This window comes from Ornithorhynchus anatinus, chromosome 2 (genome assembly GCF_004115215.2).
Source record: "Ornithorhynchus anatinus isolate Pmale09 chromosome 2, mOrnAna1.pri.v4, whole genome shotgun sequence".
Taxonomy (NCBI): domain Eukaryota; kingdom Metazoa; phylum Chordata; class Mammalia; order Monotremata; family Ornithorhynchidae; genus Ornithorhynchus; species Ornithorhynchus anatinus.
In genome coordinates, this window is record NC_041729.1 from 102,782,950 (window position 1) to 102,802,302 (window position 19,353).

At 42.1% G+C, this 19,353-nt stretch overlaps 1 protein-coding gene across 3 annotated transcripts in view; it reads left to right on the forward strand.

Moving 5' to 3' along the window:
• TBC1D32 (TBC1 domain family member 32) overlaps nucleotides 1-19,353 on the forward strand; it is a 235,422-nt gene that overhangs the window by 61,606 nt on the left and 154,463 nt on the right. For all 3 annotated transcript variants that reach the window (XM_029056266.2, XM_029056257.2, XM_029056276.2), the window contains 4 exons: nucleotides 3,067-3,209; nucleotides 7,146-7,273; nucleotides 9,958-10,159; nucleotides 12,277-12,359. In XM_029056266.2, coding sequence (XP_028912099.1) covers nucleotides 3,067-3,209; nucleotides 7,146-7,273; nucleotides 9,958-10,159; nucleotides 12,277-12,359 — 556 coding nt within the window. The remainder of the gene's footprint in view (nucleotides 1-3,066; nucleotides 3,210-7,145; nucleotides 7,274-9,957; nucleotides 10,160-12,276; nucleotides 12,360-19,353) is intronic.

Below are 19,353 nucleotides of genomic sequence, written 5' to 3' on the forward strand. Positions count from 1 at the left end.
TGTAAAGCACTTATTATGTGCCAGGCACTGTATTAATACCAGAAGCTACTGAGGGAATTCTGGGAAGAGTTCATCTTCTCCATCAATAGTGAGAGTGTTCCACCCACCTCTGAGCAGGACAGAATTTCCCTCAGAGGACACTTGGGAAAAAAATAAAGCCCTCAGTTTGTCTGGTGCGCTATTCTGAACTTAATTTCTGTCTGCTTATTTCCTGGAAGCTGGCCAGAAGAAGAGTTCATTCATTCAGTAGTATTTATTGAGCACTTACTATGTGTAGAGCACTGTACTGAGTGCTTGGAATGTACAATTCGGCAACAGATAGAGACAGTCCCTGCCCAATGACGGGCTCACAGTCTAAACGGGGGAGACGGACAGCAAAGCAAAACAGAACAAAACAAAAACAAGACAGCATCATCAAGATAAAGTTCCACAAAGTAAGGTATTTCTCTCTGCTTGAACAATACCAAGAGTAAAAGGATAGCCTGCCCTAGGGGTTTTCTTAAATCACAAACCTTTTCTAACCATTCCCCCCAAGCAGATTTTTAGTGGGCCTAGGTGACCAAGTAAATTGTGAGTGGCTTTTAAAGCTTAGTTTTTGTATCTTCTAATAATTGTGGCATTTGTTAAACACTTACTATGTGCCAAGCATTGTACTAAGCATTGGAGTAGGTACAAGATAATCAGGACATAGTTTATCCCATTTGGGCTTGGAGTCCAAGTAGGAGGGAGGGCAGGTATTGAGTCTCCATTTTACAGATGAGGAAACTGAGGCAGGAAACGAGTCTGCCCACTCTGTTGCATTGTGCTCTGCACATAATAAGTGCTTAATCAATATCACTGATGATGAGACACGGAGAAATTCAGTGACTTGCCTGAGGTTATAAATTGGAGACTGTGTCTGCTTATAGTTGTATTGTGCTCTCCCCAACACGTAGTCCAGTGCTCTGCACGTAATAAGCGCTCAATAAATGCGATTGAATGAATGAATGAAAACCGACAGAGCCGGTTTTAGAAACCAGGTCCTCTGACTCTCTGGCCTGTGCTCTTTCCATTAGGCCAAGCTGCTTTTCATATTTTCCACTGGCGTTCTTTCCACTGTGTAATCTTGATGATATCTTGACTCGGGCTATTGTCCTGTTTGGGAATCTGGTTCCTGGGGCCTTCCTGTCACCAAATCCTGTTGATTCTTCCTCCGCATCATCTCTAGAATCCGCCTCTTCTTCGCCATCCAAACTACAACCGCGCCGGTCCAAGCACTTATCACATCCCTTCTCCATTACCGCAACAGCCTCCTTTCTCCCTTCCCATTCCAGTCCATACTTAACACCGCTCATTCTTCTAAAAAACATTTGGCGCACAATCAAATCACGCAGTGATATTTATCGAGTGCTTCCCCTGGTCAGAGCACCGTATTAAAAACCCCACTCCTCAGAAACCTCTGCCCATCCACCTCTGCAGCAAACAGAAATTCCATTCCATCAACTTTTAGGCGTTCAATCAGCTCTCCGCCTCCTACCTCACCTCGTGGATCATTCATTCATTCATTCAATAATATTTATTGAGCGCTTACTGTGTGCAGAGCACTGTACTAAGCGCTTGGAAAGTACAGTTCGGCAACAGAGACAATCCCTACCCAACAACTGACTCACAGTCTGAAAGGGGGAGACAGACAACAAAACGAAACAAGTAGGCAGGCGTCAATACCATAAATGCACATCATTAATAAAATAAATAGAACAATATGTACAAATATATACAAGTGCTGTTGGGAGGGGAAGGGAGTAGAGCAGAGGGAGGGAGTAGGAGCGATGGGGAGGGGAGGAGGAGCAGAGGGAAAGGGAGGACTCAGTCTGGGGTCCATCTACTGCAACCCAGCCAGCACACTCGACCTGATGAAACAAAGGCTTCCGAGTCTGAAAACGTCCTTCTGTCTGTCACTTATGCTCACGCTCCCCCACTGAGAACGTGAAAGGATGGGACAAGAGACAGACTTGCCCAATTTTGCCGTCTTGAGATCCTCGTGCCTGGACCGTGGCTCATTGGTTGCTTATGATGGGAGACTCCACCTCCACGTGTGTTTCTGTTGTTTGGCCGTCTCCACCCATTAGATCTTAGGTTCCTCAAAGGCAGAGATCCTGTCTTCTACTTTTATTTTCTGCTCCCAAATGCCTGGTACAGTGCTCTGGACACTGTAGCGGCTCACTGTTTACTTAGCATTGGTTATCGAGGATCCTTAGTGGACAGATAAGTCTTTAGGTGACTTCTTGATTGGGGACCATTAGTTATATGGCCCCCAAGCAAGTGAAGCAAGGTGGCCTAATGGATGGAGCACGGGCCTGGGAGTCAGAAGGACCTGGGTTCTAATCCCGGCTGCATCACGTGTCTGCTCGTGACCTTGGGCAAGGTACTTCTCTGGACCTCAGTTACGTCATCTGTAAAATGGGGATTAAAACATGTGGGACAGGAAATGTGTTCATCACGATTATCTTTTATCTGCACCAGAGCTTAGAACAGTGCTTGGCACGCAATAAGCGCTTAGCAAATACCACAGTTATTATTATATTTTCTTCGCCCCAATTTGTGATCTGGCTGTCCCCCACCTTCGGGGCCACTAGTCGACAGGCCGATGGAAGCTCACTTTTTGTTCTTCAGCCTCCCTTACCCATTTTCTCAGTAGGGCGATGGGAGAGCCAGATTTGTGGGGAGGAAAGCTCCCCTTGAGGAGAGGTAGCTCTTCCCGCAACCTAAACTTGGAAGAGGGATATTTAATTCAACGGGGGAAGAGGACTGACGGGGCCGATCTCTGCGCAATTAGGTTCAGGGATGCGGGTTTCGCGTTCGTTCGTTTGGGTTCTTTCCTAGCTATAAATTTCCGGCTTTAATTTGGTGCTTTAGGTCGTCTACTGCGAATGCAGATATTTTATGTTGGAATGTTGTAACCTCACGCTCTGGCTACTTGGATTATTATATACCGTCGAGCTCGGTTGAAAGTTTCGATTTTTCTGTAGCTGAAGCGTGAGGCATCAGTCTTTCAGCATCTGAAATCATGCTATTTGTGTTGGCCAGACGACTACTCTCCTGCTAGCCTGGTGACCGAAGTGCTCCTCATACTGTGCGACCAGAAAGAATGCGCGACCGAGTGTGTCTATAAGAGCACAGTGGTTGATGCCCTGCTCCAGCCTATTAAGAATTTGATGGCAGCAACAAAGGTCAGTATTGTTTGCTTGATGGACAACTGGGCTTTTTTTTCTTTAGCTTTATATACTGGAAGATTTATGTCATTTTACCCATTTCTATAAAGCTGTGAAATATTTGTGGACCAATCTTTCATGGTGAAAGGTACATATTTATGCGGGAAGCTGATTCATTAGTTTGGACAATATGGCATAAAAACAGTATAAAGCATCGCAAAGGTATGCTGGTTTTTTTTTCCCCCCAGTGAGTCGTTTGTTTACCGATGCTTTGTCAAGGCTTAGGAAAGCTTTTTTTATTGAAAGTTATTTGGCTTTCCAGTCTAATGAATCGAATAACGGTTCCCAATCTTTTTTTTTTAATTTGCTGAAGCTGTTTTTTTCCCCAAGTGTACATATGCTACATCTGCTTATTCTGCAAATCAGCAGTGTTGACAATTACTTTTTCATGTATTGGACACAACTGGATTCAGAATTCGATGCTTTTTCCGGACAACAATTGATGGCCTTAAGAGCTCTAAAAAGAGTTCAGAAAAATAGAAAACATCATTAGTGCAAAAAATATGTTTACCGATTAAATTAAAAATGAGTCTGAATGAGAACCGAAGCATTCTTAGAATTCATGATAATATTGTAGAAACTGGAAAGTTCCACTGCAGTACACTGATGACTGAAAAGGATTACAATTTTTTTTTCATTTTGTGCTAAATCCTGTTAGTTATTCCACCACATTTCCAGGATCCATCCCTTCCTCTCCCTTTAAATGGCCACCATGCTGGTCCAGGCACTAGTCGTATCACAGCTTGAGTTTTGCATCGGCCTCCTTTTTTTTGGTCTCCCTGCCTCCAATCTCGTCCCCTCCCCAGTCCATACTTCCCTGCTGCCCAGATTGTTTTTCTAAAATGTCTTTCTCCACATATCTTCTCTCCCCTCAAAACGTTTTTAATAGTTACTCATTCCTCTCCTGTCTGTTGGCTTTAAGGCACTCCATCAGCTCTCTCCTTAAATATCCACTCTCTTTTCCCGCTACTCATCTTCTCGTCACTTCCCATCTTTTCCACCCCCCTTCCTTGCTCACGTCCTTTAGCGACCCGGCTTTTCCTGTCTTCAAAACCCTTTGAAATCCTTTCCCCTTCAGGACACCTTCTTTGATTAATTCCTTTTCTTTCCAAGTTATTTGGAAAGAGCGCAGGCCTGGCAGTCAGAAGGACCTGGGTTCTAATCCCAGCTCTGGCACTTATCTGCTGTATGATTTAACTTCTCTGTGCCTCAGTTAAAATGGGGATCGAATCCTCCTTCCCCCAAAGTGGACTCTGCTCCCCATGTTGGGGTGGGACGGTGCCTAACCGGATTTATTTTATATCTGCCGCAGCGCTTAGCACAATGCCTGGAACATAGTAATTGCTCAACACATGCTCTAAAATAAAACAGCTACCTCCTTGGGACCTTTTACCAACTGTGCACTTTTGGGCTCACAAGCACTTCTGTTCATACCTGCTTTCTCTAGTACTTAAGTACTCATCTAAATACTAATTTTTTTCTTTCTCTTCCTGTCTACAAATCATTTTAAGCCCTTTCTCTCCCATTAGATTTGAAGTTCCCTGAGGGCAAAGAGAATGTCTCCTAACCATTTTAGCCTCTCAAAAACTCAGACAGTAGTCTGCATGCGGTAGATAATAATCTGCCGCCCGCCTCCTCACCGTCCCCCGTTCTCGCCTATCCCGCCGTCGACCCCTGGCCCACGTCCTCCCGCCGTCCCGGAACGCCCTCCCTCCTCACCTCCGCCACACTCACTCTCTTCCCCTCTTCAAAGCCCTATTGAGAGCTCACCTCCTCCAAGGGGCCTTCCCAGACTGAGCTTCCCCTTTTCCCTCTGCTGCCTCTCCGCCCCCAATTCACCTCCCCTCAGCTAAGCCCCCTCCCTCCCCTTTCCCTCTGCTCCTCCCCCTCCCCTCAGCACTGTGCTCATCTGCTCATTTGTATATATTTTTATTACCCTATTTATTTTGTTAATGAGATGTACATGTATTGCTATTGTTTTTGTCTGTCTCTCTCCCCTGCTTAGACTGTGAGCTCGTCAGTGGGCAAGGATTGTCTCTATCTGTTGCTGAATTGTACATTCCAAGCGCTTAGTACAGTGCTTTGCACATAGTAAGCACTCAATAAATACTGTTGAATGAATGAATGAATAATAATAACGTTGGCATTTGTTAAGCGCTTACTATGTGCCGAGTAACAGCCGGGGTAGATACAGGGTCATCAGGTTGTCCCTCGTGAGGCTCACAATCTTAATCCCCATTTTACAGATGAGGTAACTGAGGCACTGAGAAGTGAAGTGACTTGCCCAAAGTCACACATCTGACAGGTGGCGGAGCTGGGACTAGAACCCATGATCTCTGACTCCTAAGCCCATGCTCTTTCCACTGAGCCACGCTGCTCAGTAAGGGTCAGCTGAGGGGGAAATGTATTCTTTTCCTTTCTCCTTATTCTTTGGCTGCATTTTACCCTTTGAAAAAAATATTTTTTGCCCTTTTACTTTTGTTTTGGACATTGTTTCCATTGTGCTTGGGGCCTTCATTTCTGGAAATTGCCAGGAAAAGGCACTGAGAACGGAACTCTGACTTGAAAGGTGAATAGATTTTTTGAAAGCATTTGAACTTTGTTGCACTAGGTTTAACTATGTAAATTACTAATTTATGGGATTATCAATTCAATTTTACAAGGATGACTATAGTTGGTGTTTTTCTCCTTGTGAAGCCCTTATATTTTTGGACCTTTGATCTTCTAAGTCTAAATTTTGGAGTGTATTTCAATTTAAATAAAACAATGCTGTATATACAGGTGCATTCACTCATTCATTCATTCAGTCATATTTATTGAACACCTACTGTGTGCAAAGCACTGTACTAAACACTTGGAAGAGTACAATGTAGCAACAGACACATTCCTTGCTCAAAATGAGCTCATAGCCCTAGAGGAACATGAATTCATTTCAGTTTAATTGACAATCGTTTGTGTGACAGTCATTTTTCCTGTTGATGCTTGCTTTAAAGAGTAGAATGACCTTATTGTCATAATGGTTAGATTTTCCCTTTTTACCAGGAATCAGTTAATTCTACTGAAAGAAACTTGAATTTCCAATTCAAACAAAAACCCAACCTTGGCTAGGATGGAATCTCCTTTAAAACCTCCTATAGTTACGTTTGTTTTGATCCTGCATGTGTTTATCTTCTTAAACATCGTATTATGGCGAAGGTGATTACTGGGTATTATTGAACATGTTTATTCTATGCAAGCTAAAATGGTTTATTCCCTCAGTTTGCATTGAAATGGAAAGCTGATTTTCCAAACTAATTAAGCTTTGGAGGATAGTTCGAGAAAAGTTTGAACCTCCAAATGTAATTGGATTTGGCTACTGTCGACAGATGCATACTCAGCCCAGAATTGATTAGTTGACTTTTTGCGAGGAAGAACAACAAAAAACCTACCCCCCAAATATTCTAGATCAGTCTTCTGGAAGACTGAAAATTTATCCTTATTATATGGGCCTCAGAGCAAGGACATTGACAGAATATATATATGTATATATGTGGTAAAATGGTATTTGTTAAGTGCTTACTATGTATTGTTCTGAGTGCTGGGGTAGATACAAGATAGATTGGATACAGTTCAGGCACCAATTTCTTGTTGTTTGGAAAAGCCTCAATCTTAAATCCTTAGGGTCCATTCATAGATTAAAGGAAGTTCACTGAACTAACTTTGAAGATTTGATGATTTTCCTGAAATGCTGTGTCCAAATTACTGAAAAGTATCATAGGGATTTGTCTCTGTCAAATCCCAAGTCTTTTCAAAATGTAATAGCCGTCACCACCCCACCCCAATTGAACGTCAATGGGTCATCTTTATAAAATAGAAATGAAAATAAAGATGTTTCTTTTGTAATTTCATACACAGGCTGCTCCGAAGTGTTCTGAAACGGCACTAATTTATATAGGTGACATTTTGGCAAGGATTGCTTCAGTGGATGAAGGCCTTGCCCTGCTTCTCTTTGGAGAAAATGCAAGCTCTTCTAGAGAAGAAAGGTAGGAGGCTCCTTAAGTAATTTGATGAGCTTTTTTTTCCCCACAGTAATGGTTAAGCACTTTTATCATTTGCCAGGCACCGTACTGAACACTGGGGTAGACCCAGTCCATGTCCCACATGGGGCTCTCAGTTTCTGTTCCCATTTTACAGATATGGTAACTGAGGCACAGTGAAGCGACTTGCCCAAAGTCATAAAGCAGACCACTTGAAATGGTGGATTAGAACCCAAGTCCTTTGGACTCCCTGACCCATGCTCTAATAATAACATCGGTATTTGTTAAGCACTTACTATGTGCAGAGCACTGTTCTAAGCTCTGGGGTAGATACAGGGTAATCAGGTTGTCCCACGTGAGGCTCACAGTCTTAATCCCCATTTTACAGATGAGGAAACTGAGGCACAGAGAAGTGAAGTGACTTGCCCACCGTCACACAGCTGACAAGTAACAGAGCTTGGATTCGAACCCATGACCTCTGACTCCCAAGCCGGGGCTCTTTCCACCGAGCCACAATGCTGTAGTCACTAGGCCACGCTACCTCCTACCTTATGATCTCTGTTCTTCCAATATTACAACTTGATTTAAAGCAACTCCTTATTTTGTATTTGTAATATAGCAAAGTGATATATTTGAGTCAATCTCGATGAAATATACTCTTTCAGAGTATGTATCTCCTATGATGTGATGTAAAAGCGTTTTGGAGAAACACAGTATTAAAGTGAATTTATATATTACTAAACATTGAAATCAATCGTATTTATCGAACAGTTCCCATAGGGAAACGGCACGGCTCAGTGGAAAGAGCACGGGTTTGGGAGTCAGAGGTCATGGATTCAAATCCCGGCTCAGCTGCTTGTCAGCTGTGTGACTTTGGGCAAGTCACTTAACTTCCCTGCGCCTGTTACCTCATCTGTAAAATGGGGATTAAGACTGTGAGCCCCACATGGGACATCCTGATCACCTTGTAACCTCTCCAGCATTTAGAACAGTGCTTTGCACATAGTAAGCACTTAACAAATGCCATTATTATTATTATTATTGTTATTATATGTAGAACACTGTGCTAAGCGCCTGGGAGAGTATAATACAGCAGACTTGGTAGACATATTCCCTGCCTACTAGGAACTTACAGCCTAGAAGGGGAAATAGATGTTAATATAAATACACAAATTACAGATAGGTACAAAAGTGCTGTGGGGATGGGGAGGGTGAATATAGAGTACTTAAAGGGTACAGATCTAAGTATATAGGTGATGCAGAAGGGAGAGGGAGAAAAAACAAAGAGTTCTAAATCGGGAAGGCATTTTGATGAAATGTGATTTTAATAAGACTTTGATTGGGGGGAAAGTGGTGGTCTTTTCAATATGGAAGATGAGGGAGTTCTAGGTCCGAGGTTGATGGCCTTCCAGGCCGAAAGCTCATTGGAGACAGGAAACGTGTCTACCAACTCTGTTTTAGTGTCCTCTCCCAAGGGCTTAGTACAGTGCTCTGCACACAGAAAGTGTTCAATTAATAAGATTGATTGATTGATATGGGCCAGGAGTAGGGGGCAAGATAGATGAGATTGAGGCATAGTGGGTAAGTTGGCATTAGAGGAGTGTGCAGACCGAATTGTAGTCTGAAATCGACAAGGTAAGCTAGGAGGGGGTGAGATGATAGTTATTTAAGACCAAAGGCAAGGAGTTTCTATTTGATGAGAAGGTGGATGGGCAACCAGTGGAGCTTTTTGAGGAGTGGTCCGGGAATGTTTTTTGTAGAAAAATGATCCAGGCAGCTAGTGGCACATGGACTGAAGTGGGAGCAGGGGGTTTGAGGAGGGAGTGAAAGGTCTGGAACTGCTGGTGAGGGCAGTGGGCCTGGGTGTCACTAAAGATGGGGAAATCATTTTGCTGGGGGGAGTTAAAGCACGCAAACACCAACTCGAGGTGTACGAGGTCGACCTGATATCTAGATTTCCGCCAGTGGTGCTCTGCAGCTTGTGTACAGGTGCGAAAGAAGTGGACTTTGGAGGTGACCCAGGACTGTGGGTTAGTGGTATGAGATCGATAATGGGATAGGAGAGCGAGTATAAACGCTTGACCAAGACCATAAACAAAAAGACTCTTGCATTGTACTCTCCCAAACAGTTTTTTTTTTTTAAATGGTATTTCTTAAGCACCTACTGTGCATCCAACACTATTCTAAAATCGCTGGAGTAGATACAAGTGAATTAGGTTGGACACAGTCCCCGTCCCTCATGGGGCTCACAGTCTAAGTAGGGAGGAGAACTGAGACAAGGAGAAATTAAGTGACTTGCCCAAGGTCACCCAGGAAGCATTTGGCAGAGCCCAGGATCTCTGACTCCCAGGCCCGTGTTCTTTCCACTAGGCCACGCTTAGCACAGTGCTCTGCAAACAGTAAGTACTTAAGAAGTATGACTGATTCGATGTTTGCAAATGTTAAGAGATTTCAGAATTCAATAAAAAATCAAAATCAAATTATCAGGAGATGAGAGTAAGCATGCAAAGAGTTGTGTTTAAGGAAAAGGGAAAGACTTGTTGCCAGTTGGTGTCAGAATTATAATGGGAGCATAAATGCTGTAGGTGAGATTACCTGGTAATTCACTGACCGAAATTCATCAGTAATTGACTGCTGTGGATAAATGTTTGCCGGTAATGATTAGGGGTTTTTTTTTTTTTTTTTTGTAGCCTTGCAGGTGCTCATGTGGTTGCACAGTTTTCAAAGAAGCTCCTCGATGAAGATATTCCTGTTATGTCTGGATCTGAACTGTTGCCTATCGTTAAAGGAACTTTTATTTTTGTTTGCCGCCAAATGTATAGTACTTGTGAAGGTCTACAGGTGTTAATTCCTTATGGCTTGCACGAGTCAATCGCCGACGCGTGGAGAAAGGTAATCGGCTGCGAACCCGTGAGGAACCGTAGCGAGGCATTGCGGATCTATTTTCTTCTTTTTCTTCAACATCATCAGCTGTTGTGGGTAGAGCCCCGAATTCCGTACCCGAGGGACGTAGAGAGGAAGTTAACGACCCAGTTCCTGCCTTCAGGGAGCTTACGATCTTATGGCAGTGAAAGCAGTTGCAAGTATATGCCAGGCAGAAGACCGTGTGGAAGACTTGTGTGTGACCTTGGGCAAGTCATTTAACTCCTCTGTGCCTGGGTAACCTCATCTGTAAAATGGGGATTAAGACTGTGTCCCACCCGGTTGCTTGGGTCTACCTCAGCGCTTAGCACAGCCCGTCATTGGGCAGGGATTGTCTCTCTCTGTTGCCGAATTGTACGTCCCAAGCGCTTAGTGCAGTGCTCTGCACATAGTAAGCGCTCAATAAATACTACTGAATAAATGAACAGTGCCTGGCTCATAGGAAACACTTTATACATACCATGGAAAAAAAAAGTAGCTATAAATAGAGGGGGGTAAATAAATAATCAACAAATTAGATTCTTTGTATAATGCATATCTCCTGGTAATTTTTTATTTATTTATAGATTTCAAAGATGGGATCATTAAAGACTGAGGGAGATATATGTAATTTATACAGTATAGATCTTTTGATATAGTTTCATACATTTCAAGTATTCTAATACATTGTAAAACATTTTTTAAGCTTTTGTTCATTTAGCGAATACTAAGGTAATTGAATTGCTAGACATGATACTAGAAAATGGATCTATTACAAATTTAACCACATTTTTTTCTGACAGCTTCTCTAAAAAATTTGCCTTATTTTCACTGGTGCGTAAATAAGCAAGCTTGTTTGTGGCAGAGAGCTTGTCGGCCGACCGTGTGGTATTACACTCTCCTAAGTGCTAAGTACAGTGCTCTGCATATAGTAAGCACTCAATAAATACTGTCGATGAAGGATTTTTTATTCTGTTTGCCAGTTTTCCGTGGTCAAATTTAGGTTATTTGTAACGCTGGCTAAACCCCTCACCTTTTCCATGTTTGAGAGTAGCAGGAAGGGCAACTAGACACCTCTGTTCGACCACAGTTTGGAGAACACTGGTTTATATTGAAACCAGTCAGTTGGTCATATTTATCGAGTGCTTACTGTGTGCAAAGCACTGTACTAAGCACTTGGGAGAGTACAGTACAACAATAAACAGTCACATTCCCTGCCCACAATGACCTTATAGTCTACGGGAGGGAGGCAGACATCAATACAGATAAAATAAAATATATTATCGATACGTACGAAGTGTTTTAAGGCTGGGAAGGGGGAAGAACAAAGGGAGCAAGTCAGAGTGACGCAGAAGGGAGTGGGAAAAGAGAAAAGGAGGGCTTAGTCAAGGTACTTCTCACTGTTAATCCACTCTGTAAAGTCAGTTATGAAGGAAGCTAAGAAAATATTATTTTTGTTCATTCAAATATAGAAATAATCCTTTTCTCAACATCATCAGTCTAGATGATAAGCCTAGCCATTCAAAGTAACAGATCACAAGTCCAGGCCCAGAGAAGAATGAAGAAAATTAGTTCCAAATTCATAAAAAAAAAATGACCTTTTATTACTATGACCCTAGAAATAAGGGAAGGGAGAAATTTTGAAGGTAGATAAAAAAAGCTTGCAGCCTGTCCTGTCAACTCTTGTAACGTACTCTATCAAGTCCTTAGTAGAGTGCTGTGCACGTGGTAAGCAATCAGAAAAGTCCCCCCCCGGGTTATTGATTGATAATGCCTTTTCCAAAACTTATCTGTTCTGATAGCTTTATGCCTAGCTATCAGTTTTTTAAAAATATTCTCACTTAACTTCGGCGAAGTTCTAGGATCTTTATGTAATCCGTAATTATCAAAGTTAAGAACACTCCTTTATTAAATCACTTTAATTTCATTCTGACATTGGAGAAGAACTTTTCCTGCGCTTTAATAATTAAATCAAAAATATAGAAGGCTGAAAGAAGATATTATGTTCATTTATTTCACACACAAGAAAATGTAACAGAAGAGGTTGTACGATTATTTTGAATGATCATCTGAAGTACTATCAACTCAAATTTTAATTTATTTTCTAGACCAGTTTGCTTTCCGAGAGAATTCCAACTCCTGTCGAGGGATCTGACTCCATCTCCTCTACCAGTCAGGAGTCCCAAAACCTGTAAGTATGGCAGACGTATCTCACGTGGGAACATTCATTCATGCAGTAGTAATTTATTGAGCGCTTACTATGTGCAGAGCACTGTACTAAGCGCTTGGAATGTAGAGAAGCAGCATGGCTCAGTGGATAGAGCCTGGGCTTGGGAGTCGTGGCTCATGGGTTCGAATCCCGGCTCCAACGCTTGTCAGCTGTGTGACCTTGGGCAAGTCACTTCACTTCTCTGTGCCTCAGTTACCTCATCTGTAAAATGGGGATTAAGATTGTGAGCCTCACGTGGGACAACCTGATGACCCTGTATCTCCCCCAGCGCTTAGAACGGTGCTCTGCACATAGTGAGCGCTTAACAAATACCAACATTATTATCATTACACATTGGTAACATAGAGACAGTCCCTGCCCTCTGACAGGCTTACAGTCTAATCGGGGGAGACGGACAGACAAGAAGATATGATCAATCAGTTGCATTTATCGAGCACTTCCTCTTTGCAGAGAACTGAACTAAGCACTTGGTAGAGTACAGTATAACAGAGCTTAACGGTTTAGAGGAAGAGACAGATAATGTAATGACAGATGTGGATTTAAGGGCCATGAGGCTGAGACTGAGTTGAATATCCAGTGCTCAAAGAGTTTAATAATGACCTCACGGGCAACTTCCAGTGGACCTTTTTAGAGGTTCTAGACTGTAAGCTCATTATTCTCTCTATAATATAAATTGGATTATACTCTCCTAAGCACTTACTACAGTGCTCTGCACATAGTAAGGGCTCAATAAATAGCATCAATTGATTGAGGTTGAGGAACTAGTTCAAGTGAGAGTCATTCATTCAGTTGTATTTATTGAGCACTTACTGTACGGTCAGGCCTCCTAACAACATGCCGATTTCCGGTTTCACTAAGAATCGTATGTACAGGTTTGGCCAACAGACAGAAGGTTGAAGGATTTGGAAAAGCTTCAGGATTTTTCTCATTTTCATCCTATGACAACAAAATGTTTGCGTAATAGTTAAATTCATTTTGATATAAACTCTGTGGCGTGAGAGTGGAGAAAGCCCCCTTTCTCTTAAGAGTTTTCTCTGAAGTCCTTTCTCTTTTAGGATTTTAAATGATTTTTCCAATAACTTCTTGATTAGTGCTTCCTTAAGTTGTTTCTGATAAATGGCACATGTTATAGCTAAAACCACTGAGTGCCTTATTATTTATTTAATGAATTTATTTTCCTAATAGGCAGAGTAGATTCATTAACAAATGCATCCCTTTTCATCGTACCACTGAGGGAAACTATCAACCTATTTCTTAATTTTTTCAAGGATTTTCAGGCAATTCAAGGATTTTAAATTTAGAGACATGAAGCCATCATTTGCAGTTATATGATAGTCACTGAGGATCTTATATCACTTTCAACCTTAATTTAGCTTTGACTTTCATATAAGCTGTATCAGAGCTTCTTTCCTTCTTAATTCCAGAGTTCAATATAATATATATCCTGGGCAATTGTTAGGAAACATGTAATTCTTTAACTCTTCTATTAGCTTCTTCAAAACATCTTGTCATGTGTTGCTTACCAAACGTAATGCTGTGTGCATTTTAAATAGTTTTTGATAATGAATGTCACCTAAAAAAGGTAGGTGGCTTGAAATAGTGTGAGACACAAGTCATTCTGTATCTTCTGGAGAAATGCACTAGGACTTAAAGTAAATTATATTAGCTTGTTATGGGCAGGGAGCTTGTCTGCTTTCTCTGTTGTACTCTCCCAAGCATTTAATACAGTCCTGTGCACACAGTCAGCACTCAAATACTACTAATTGATTGATTGTATTGGTTGGAAAATGCCTACTTAGAAAATTCCAACCAAATAATATCAAAATCTCACTGGCCTCAGGTTTTTTTTTCTTAATTCAGCTACTCGCAAGTATCCATTTCCAGTTCATGGCACAGTGCTTTATTCATGATGGAAAATGAACCAAAATTTAGTTTCCCACAAATCTTACTCCCTGGGGAGAACTGGTTCCTCCCAAAGCTAATTCCCAGCACATTAATTCAAAACAATGGTTCTGAACATTACTTTTACATCAAACTAGTTCCCCACAAAATATGAGCTAAAAGCAACTTTAGTAACTCATGAGATTGGTTTCCATAGGATGCTACTAAATGTCTGGGGTGGATACAAGCAAATCAAGTTGGACCGTAGTCCCTGTCCCACGTGGGGCTCACGCTCTCAGTCCCCATTTTACAGATGAGGGAACTGAAGCCCGGAGAAGTGAAGTGACCTGCCCAAGGTCACACAGCAGACAAGTGGCGGAGCCGGGATCGGAAACCATGACCTTCTGACTCCCAGGCCCGGGCTCTTTGTTGCTCATGGAATTGCTCTAGTTACTTGCTCAGAGTGAATTCACATAGTTGGGTGATATTCAGGGTCACTTCTCAATGACCGAGAAAAATCTGGGTCGTAGATAGGATTGATTCTGGACAGGCTGGAATTTAACCTGGGCCACCTTCAGGCTAATTGTTAGTGTTGACCGCGTTTCTGCTTCTGCAAAGCTCGTCGCAATCATCTTGCGAGGCTGCTTCCGGAACAGAGTCATCAGCACATGACTTCTCCCGAGTGAGCATTCTGAGAATTTTCAGTGATGTCATGACCTGTTAAATTAGTTTCAGGTCCCCTTGTGACATTCTTCAGCTTGGCTACAGAATAGGTTAAATCAGGTGACCTGGCTTCATACTGATGTTGTGAGGAAAAGATCATTGAAGACATCTTTAACACCATAGCCACATGAAGTAGCCTTAGATACTGGACAGATTTCTCAGCACACGTAGCTGCTAAAACGCAAGACTACTAATATTATCCAGTGATTTGGGGAGGTTGGTGACTCAGTGCTGAAGACTTGATGTTGCTTGGAGAAGCAGTGTGGCCCAGTGGAAAGAGCACGGGCTTTGGAGTCACAAGGCTGGGGTTCGAATCCTGGCTCTGCCACTTTCATTCAATAGTATTTAGCTGTGTGACTGTGGGCAAGTCACTTCACTTCTCTGGGCCTCAGTTACCTGATCTGTAAAATGGGGATTAAGACTGGGAGCCCCACGTGGGACAACCTGATTCCCCTGTGTCTACCCCAGCGCTTAGAACAGTGCTCAGCACATAGTAAGCGCATAACAAATGCCAACATTATTATTATTTATGTGTGGCTCATATATAACAATAATTCATTCATTCAATAGTATTTATTTGAGCGCTTACTGTGTGCAGAGCACTGTACTAAGCACTTGGAATGTACAAATCGGCAACAGTGGGAGACAGTCCCTAAGAATAATAATAATAATAATAATGTTAGTATTTGTTAAGCACTTACTATGTGCAGAACACTGTTCTAAGCACTGGGTAATCAGGTTGTCCCTTGTGAGGCTCACAGTCTTAATCCCCATTTTACAGATGAGGTAGCTGAGGCCCAGAGAAGTGAAGTGACTTGCCCAAAGTCACACAGCTGACAAGCGGCAGAGCCAGGATTCGAACCCATGACCTCTGTCTCCCAAGCCCAGGCTCTTTCCGCTGAGCCACGCTGCTTCTCATCTAGCCATGAGGGCAGTAAGGGTCATATTCGCTCTCCCCATCGTGATCTAAAACTACATAGCAGTTTGGGGATTTCAGGAAACTGCTGAAGTGATTTTATTTAGCATCGTTTTAGTAATTGAATTAAGCAACATCTAATCTTTATTCGGTATTTTAAGGTATTACAATTCACTTGGATTAACTGGACAAGATGTTATTTTGCGTCAGCTGAAAAACTGCTGCATCTGATTTTACCACAAAACATGAAATAATATCGATTAGTTTGAAATTTGGCCGGTGTTTTGTTTCTGAAGAAATAAAATTTGCACATCAGGACTATTCTCTTAAAACAGTTATTTGTCTGTAACCAGTCCAGCTTCTTTTATAAAGGAGAGATCTGAATACTCCAAACGAGGAAAGATGGATGATTTTGTGGGGAGGGGGGTTGGGAAAGAATTACTTCAAACCGTTTTAATTTCATCCAGATATATTTAGGAGAGGAGGGCTTTTAGCTGGAAGCTTGTGATTGTCTTTCTTTACAAAAGGGATGAAATGTAATCTAGAAACTCTGCAGCTGAGGTAACTGTGGCACAGAGAAGTGAAGCGACTTGCCCAAGGTCACACAGCAGATAAGTGGCAGAGACGGAATCAGAATCCAAGTCCTCCTGTCTCCCAGGCCTGTGCTCTATCCACTAGCCAACCCTAACTAAGCCCTCATTTCCTCTTTTCCCTGTCTTGTTCCCTTTATTCATCCCCCCCCTCCAGCCCCACAGCGCTTACGTACGTAGCCGTAATTTATTCATTTTTCTCATTACTCATGAGAAGCAGCGTGGCTTCGTGGATAGAGCACGGGCCTGGGAGGCAGAAGGACCTTGGTTCTAATGCCGGCGCTGCCATTTGTCTGTTCTGTGACCTTGGGCAAGTCATTTCACTTCCCTATACCTCAGTTACCTCATCTGTCAAATGGGGATTAAGAGTGTGAGCCCCATGTGAATGAGGGACTGAGTCCAGCCTGAGAACCTCGTACCTACCTCAGCGCTTAGAACAGTGCATGTCAGATAGTAAGTGCTTAACAAATACTGTTGTTATTATTTTTATTAATGTCTATCTCCCCATCTAGACTGCAAGTTCTTTATGGGTAGGGAAAGTGTTTGTTATATTGTTGTGATATACTCTCTCAAGTGCTTAATTCAGTACCCTGCACACAGTAAGCACTCAACAGATATGATTGATTGATATTTATTGGTGTTTTGTACTCTCCCGAGTGCTTAAAACGGTGCTCTGCACACAATAAGCGCTCAGTAAATATAATTGAACAAATGAAATCATGATAACGATCAGTCTCTCTGAGGCTAAATGGGCCCGTTGAGCGTCGACTGAGTTTCTCTCCTTTGGCCTGCAAATGATACCACGTGACATTTGCTGGACTGTTACCATCCTCACTGAAAGCAATAACATTGATAGTGATACCTGTTAAATGCTCACTCTGTGAAATGCACTGTACTAAACCCTCCGGTAGATAGAATAGAATCAGGCCGGACACAGTCTCTGTCCCACACGGGGCTGAAGGTATAAGTAGGATAGGGAACAGGTATTGGACCCACATTTTACAAAAGTTCATTCATTCATTCATTCAGTAGTATTTATTGAGCGCTTACTATGTGCAGAGCACTGTCCTAAGCGCTTGGAATGTACAAATCGGTAACAGATAGAGACAGTCCTTGCCCTCTGACGGGCACACAGTCTAATCGGGGGAGACGGACAGACAGTAACAATGGCAATAAATAGAATCAAGTGAGAATCGAGAAAAAAGTGAGGCAGGGAGAAGGTAAGTCACTTGCCCAAGATTACGCAGCAGGGAAGGGGTAGAGGCTGGATTAGAACCCAGGGTCTCGGGCTCCCAGGTGCGTGCTCTTTCGACTAGGCCACACTGCTTTCCAAAAAGAGAATCCCTATTTGTCTCTCACACATTCCCTTCCCCCTCCAAATCTCCTGTATCCTTTCTTCTCAGACTGGATTACTTTCCACTCCCACCCCTCCCTCTCTGTTCAACTCCATTTCCCTTCTGCCCACATCTGCTGTATTGTAAAAACTATTGGTCCTTCATCAATCTTTATAGGCCAGAATGCAATTACACACACACACACACACACACACACACTCTCGTACACACACAATATCTATATTTGCATACATCAGAAGGGAAGTAGCGTGATCTTGTGGAAAGAGCACGGGCCTGGGAGTCAGAGGACCTGGATTCTAATCCTGGCTCTGCCACTTGGCTGCTGTGTGACCTCTGGCAAGTCACTTCACTTCTCTGTCTTCACGTCCCTCATCTCTAAAGGGGGGTTAAAGAGTGTGAGCCCCATGTGGGACATGGACTGTGTCCAACCTGGTTAGCTTATATCTATCCCAGTGCTTAGTACAGTATCTGCCACATAGTAAGTTCTTAAAAAATGCCATAAAAAAAAGAGTTGAAGTTTATGATTTTCTATCCTGTGTGTTATTTTCTATTTTCATGAGAAGGAAATACTAAATACATGGTGTTTAAGAAATATAAATTGCTGCCGAGAGGGGAATAAAAAGGCTATTTAATTTTAATTAATCCTACATTTCAACCGGGTTTTCCATCTTTATAAGGGAATCCACATCTTCACATTTTAATAATAATAATAATGATGGTATTTGTTAAGCGCTTAACTACGTGCCAGGCACTGTACTAAACGCTGGGGTGGATCCAAGCAAATCAGGTTGGACACAGTCCCTGTCCTACGTGGGGTTCACAGTGTCAATCCCCATTTTGCAGATGAGGGAACTGAGGCATGGAGAAGTGAATCGACTTGCCCAAGGTCACCCAGCAGATGAGTGGCGGAGCCGGGATTAGAACCCATGACCTTCTGACTCCCAGACTCGTGCTCTATCCACTACGCCATGCTACTTAGTTTCCAGCAAAAATAAGTATTTGCAGCCACCAAAAGGTTAATTTTAAATAGGTAAATATTCTTTCTGACTAAAAAAAAAGTTGAGAATGTGGGTCAGTGTCGTTTTGCTGTAGTAATTATTTTTGATTATGTGATATTAAACTTCCCGAGTCCATCAGTTTTTCAAATCCCTCAGCACTATTTCCACTTACTGGAAATTTTCTTTCGTTTTTGCAACTTTTTACAGTTGATAGGTTCATTTCCATCAATAAAGGCAGTTAATTGTAAAGCTTACACTGTGTTTCCAGAATTACTGGCATTATTTAATAGGGTTTAAGTACAATAGAATACAATTACATTGAATAAAAATTTTATTAAAAAAATAAACTTTAAAAAATGGAATGTTATTGCGCATGGTATTGTTGGTACAGGACCGATATTCAGCATAATTTTATTTGGAATGACATTTATAATGCAGACAAGATTAACTTGCAGATAATAATAATAATAATGTTGGTATCTGTTGAGTGCT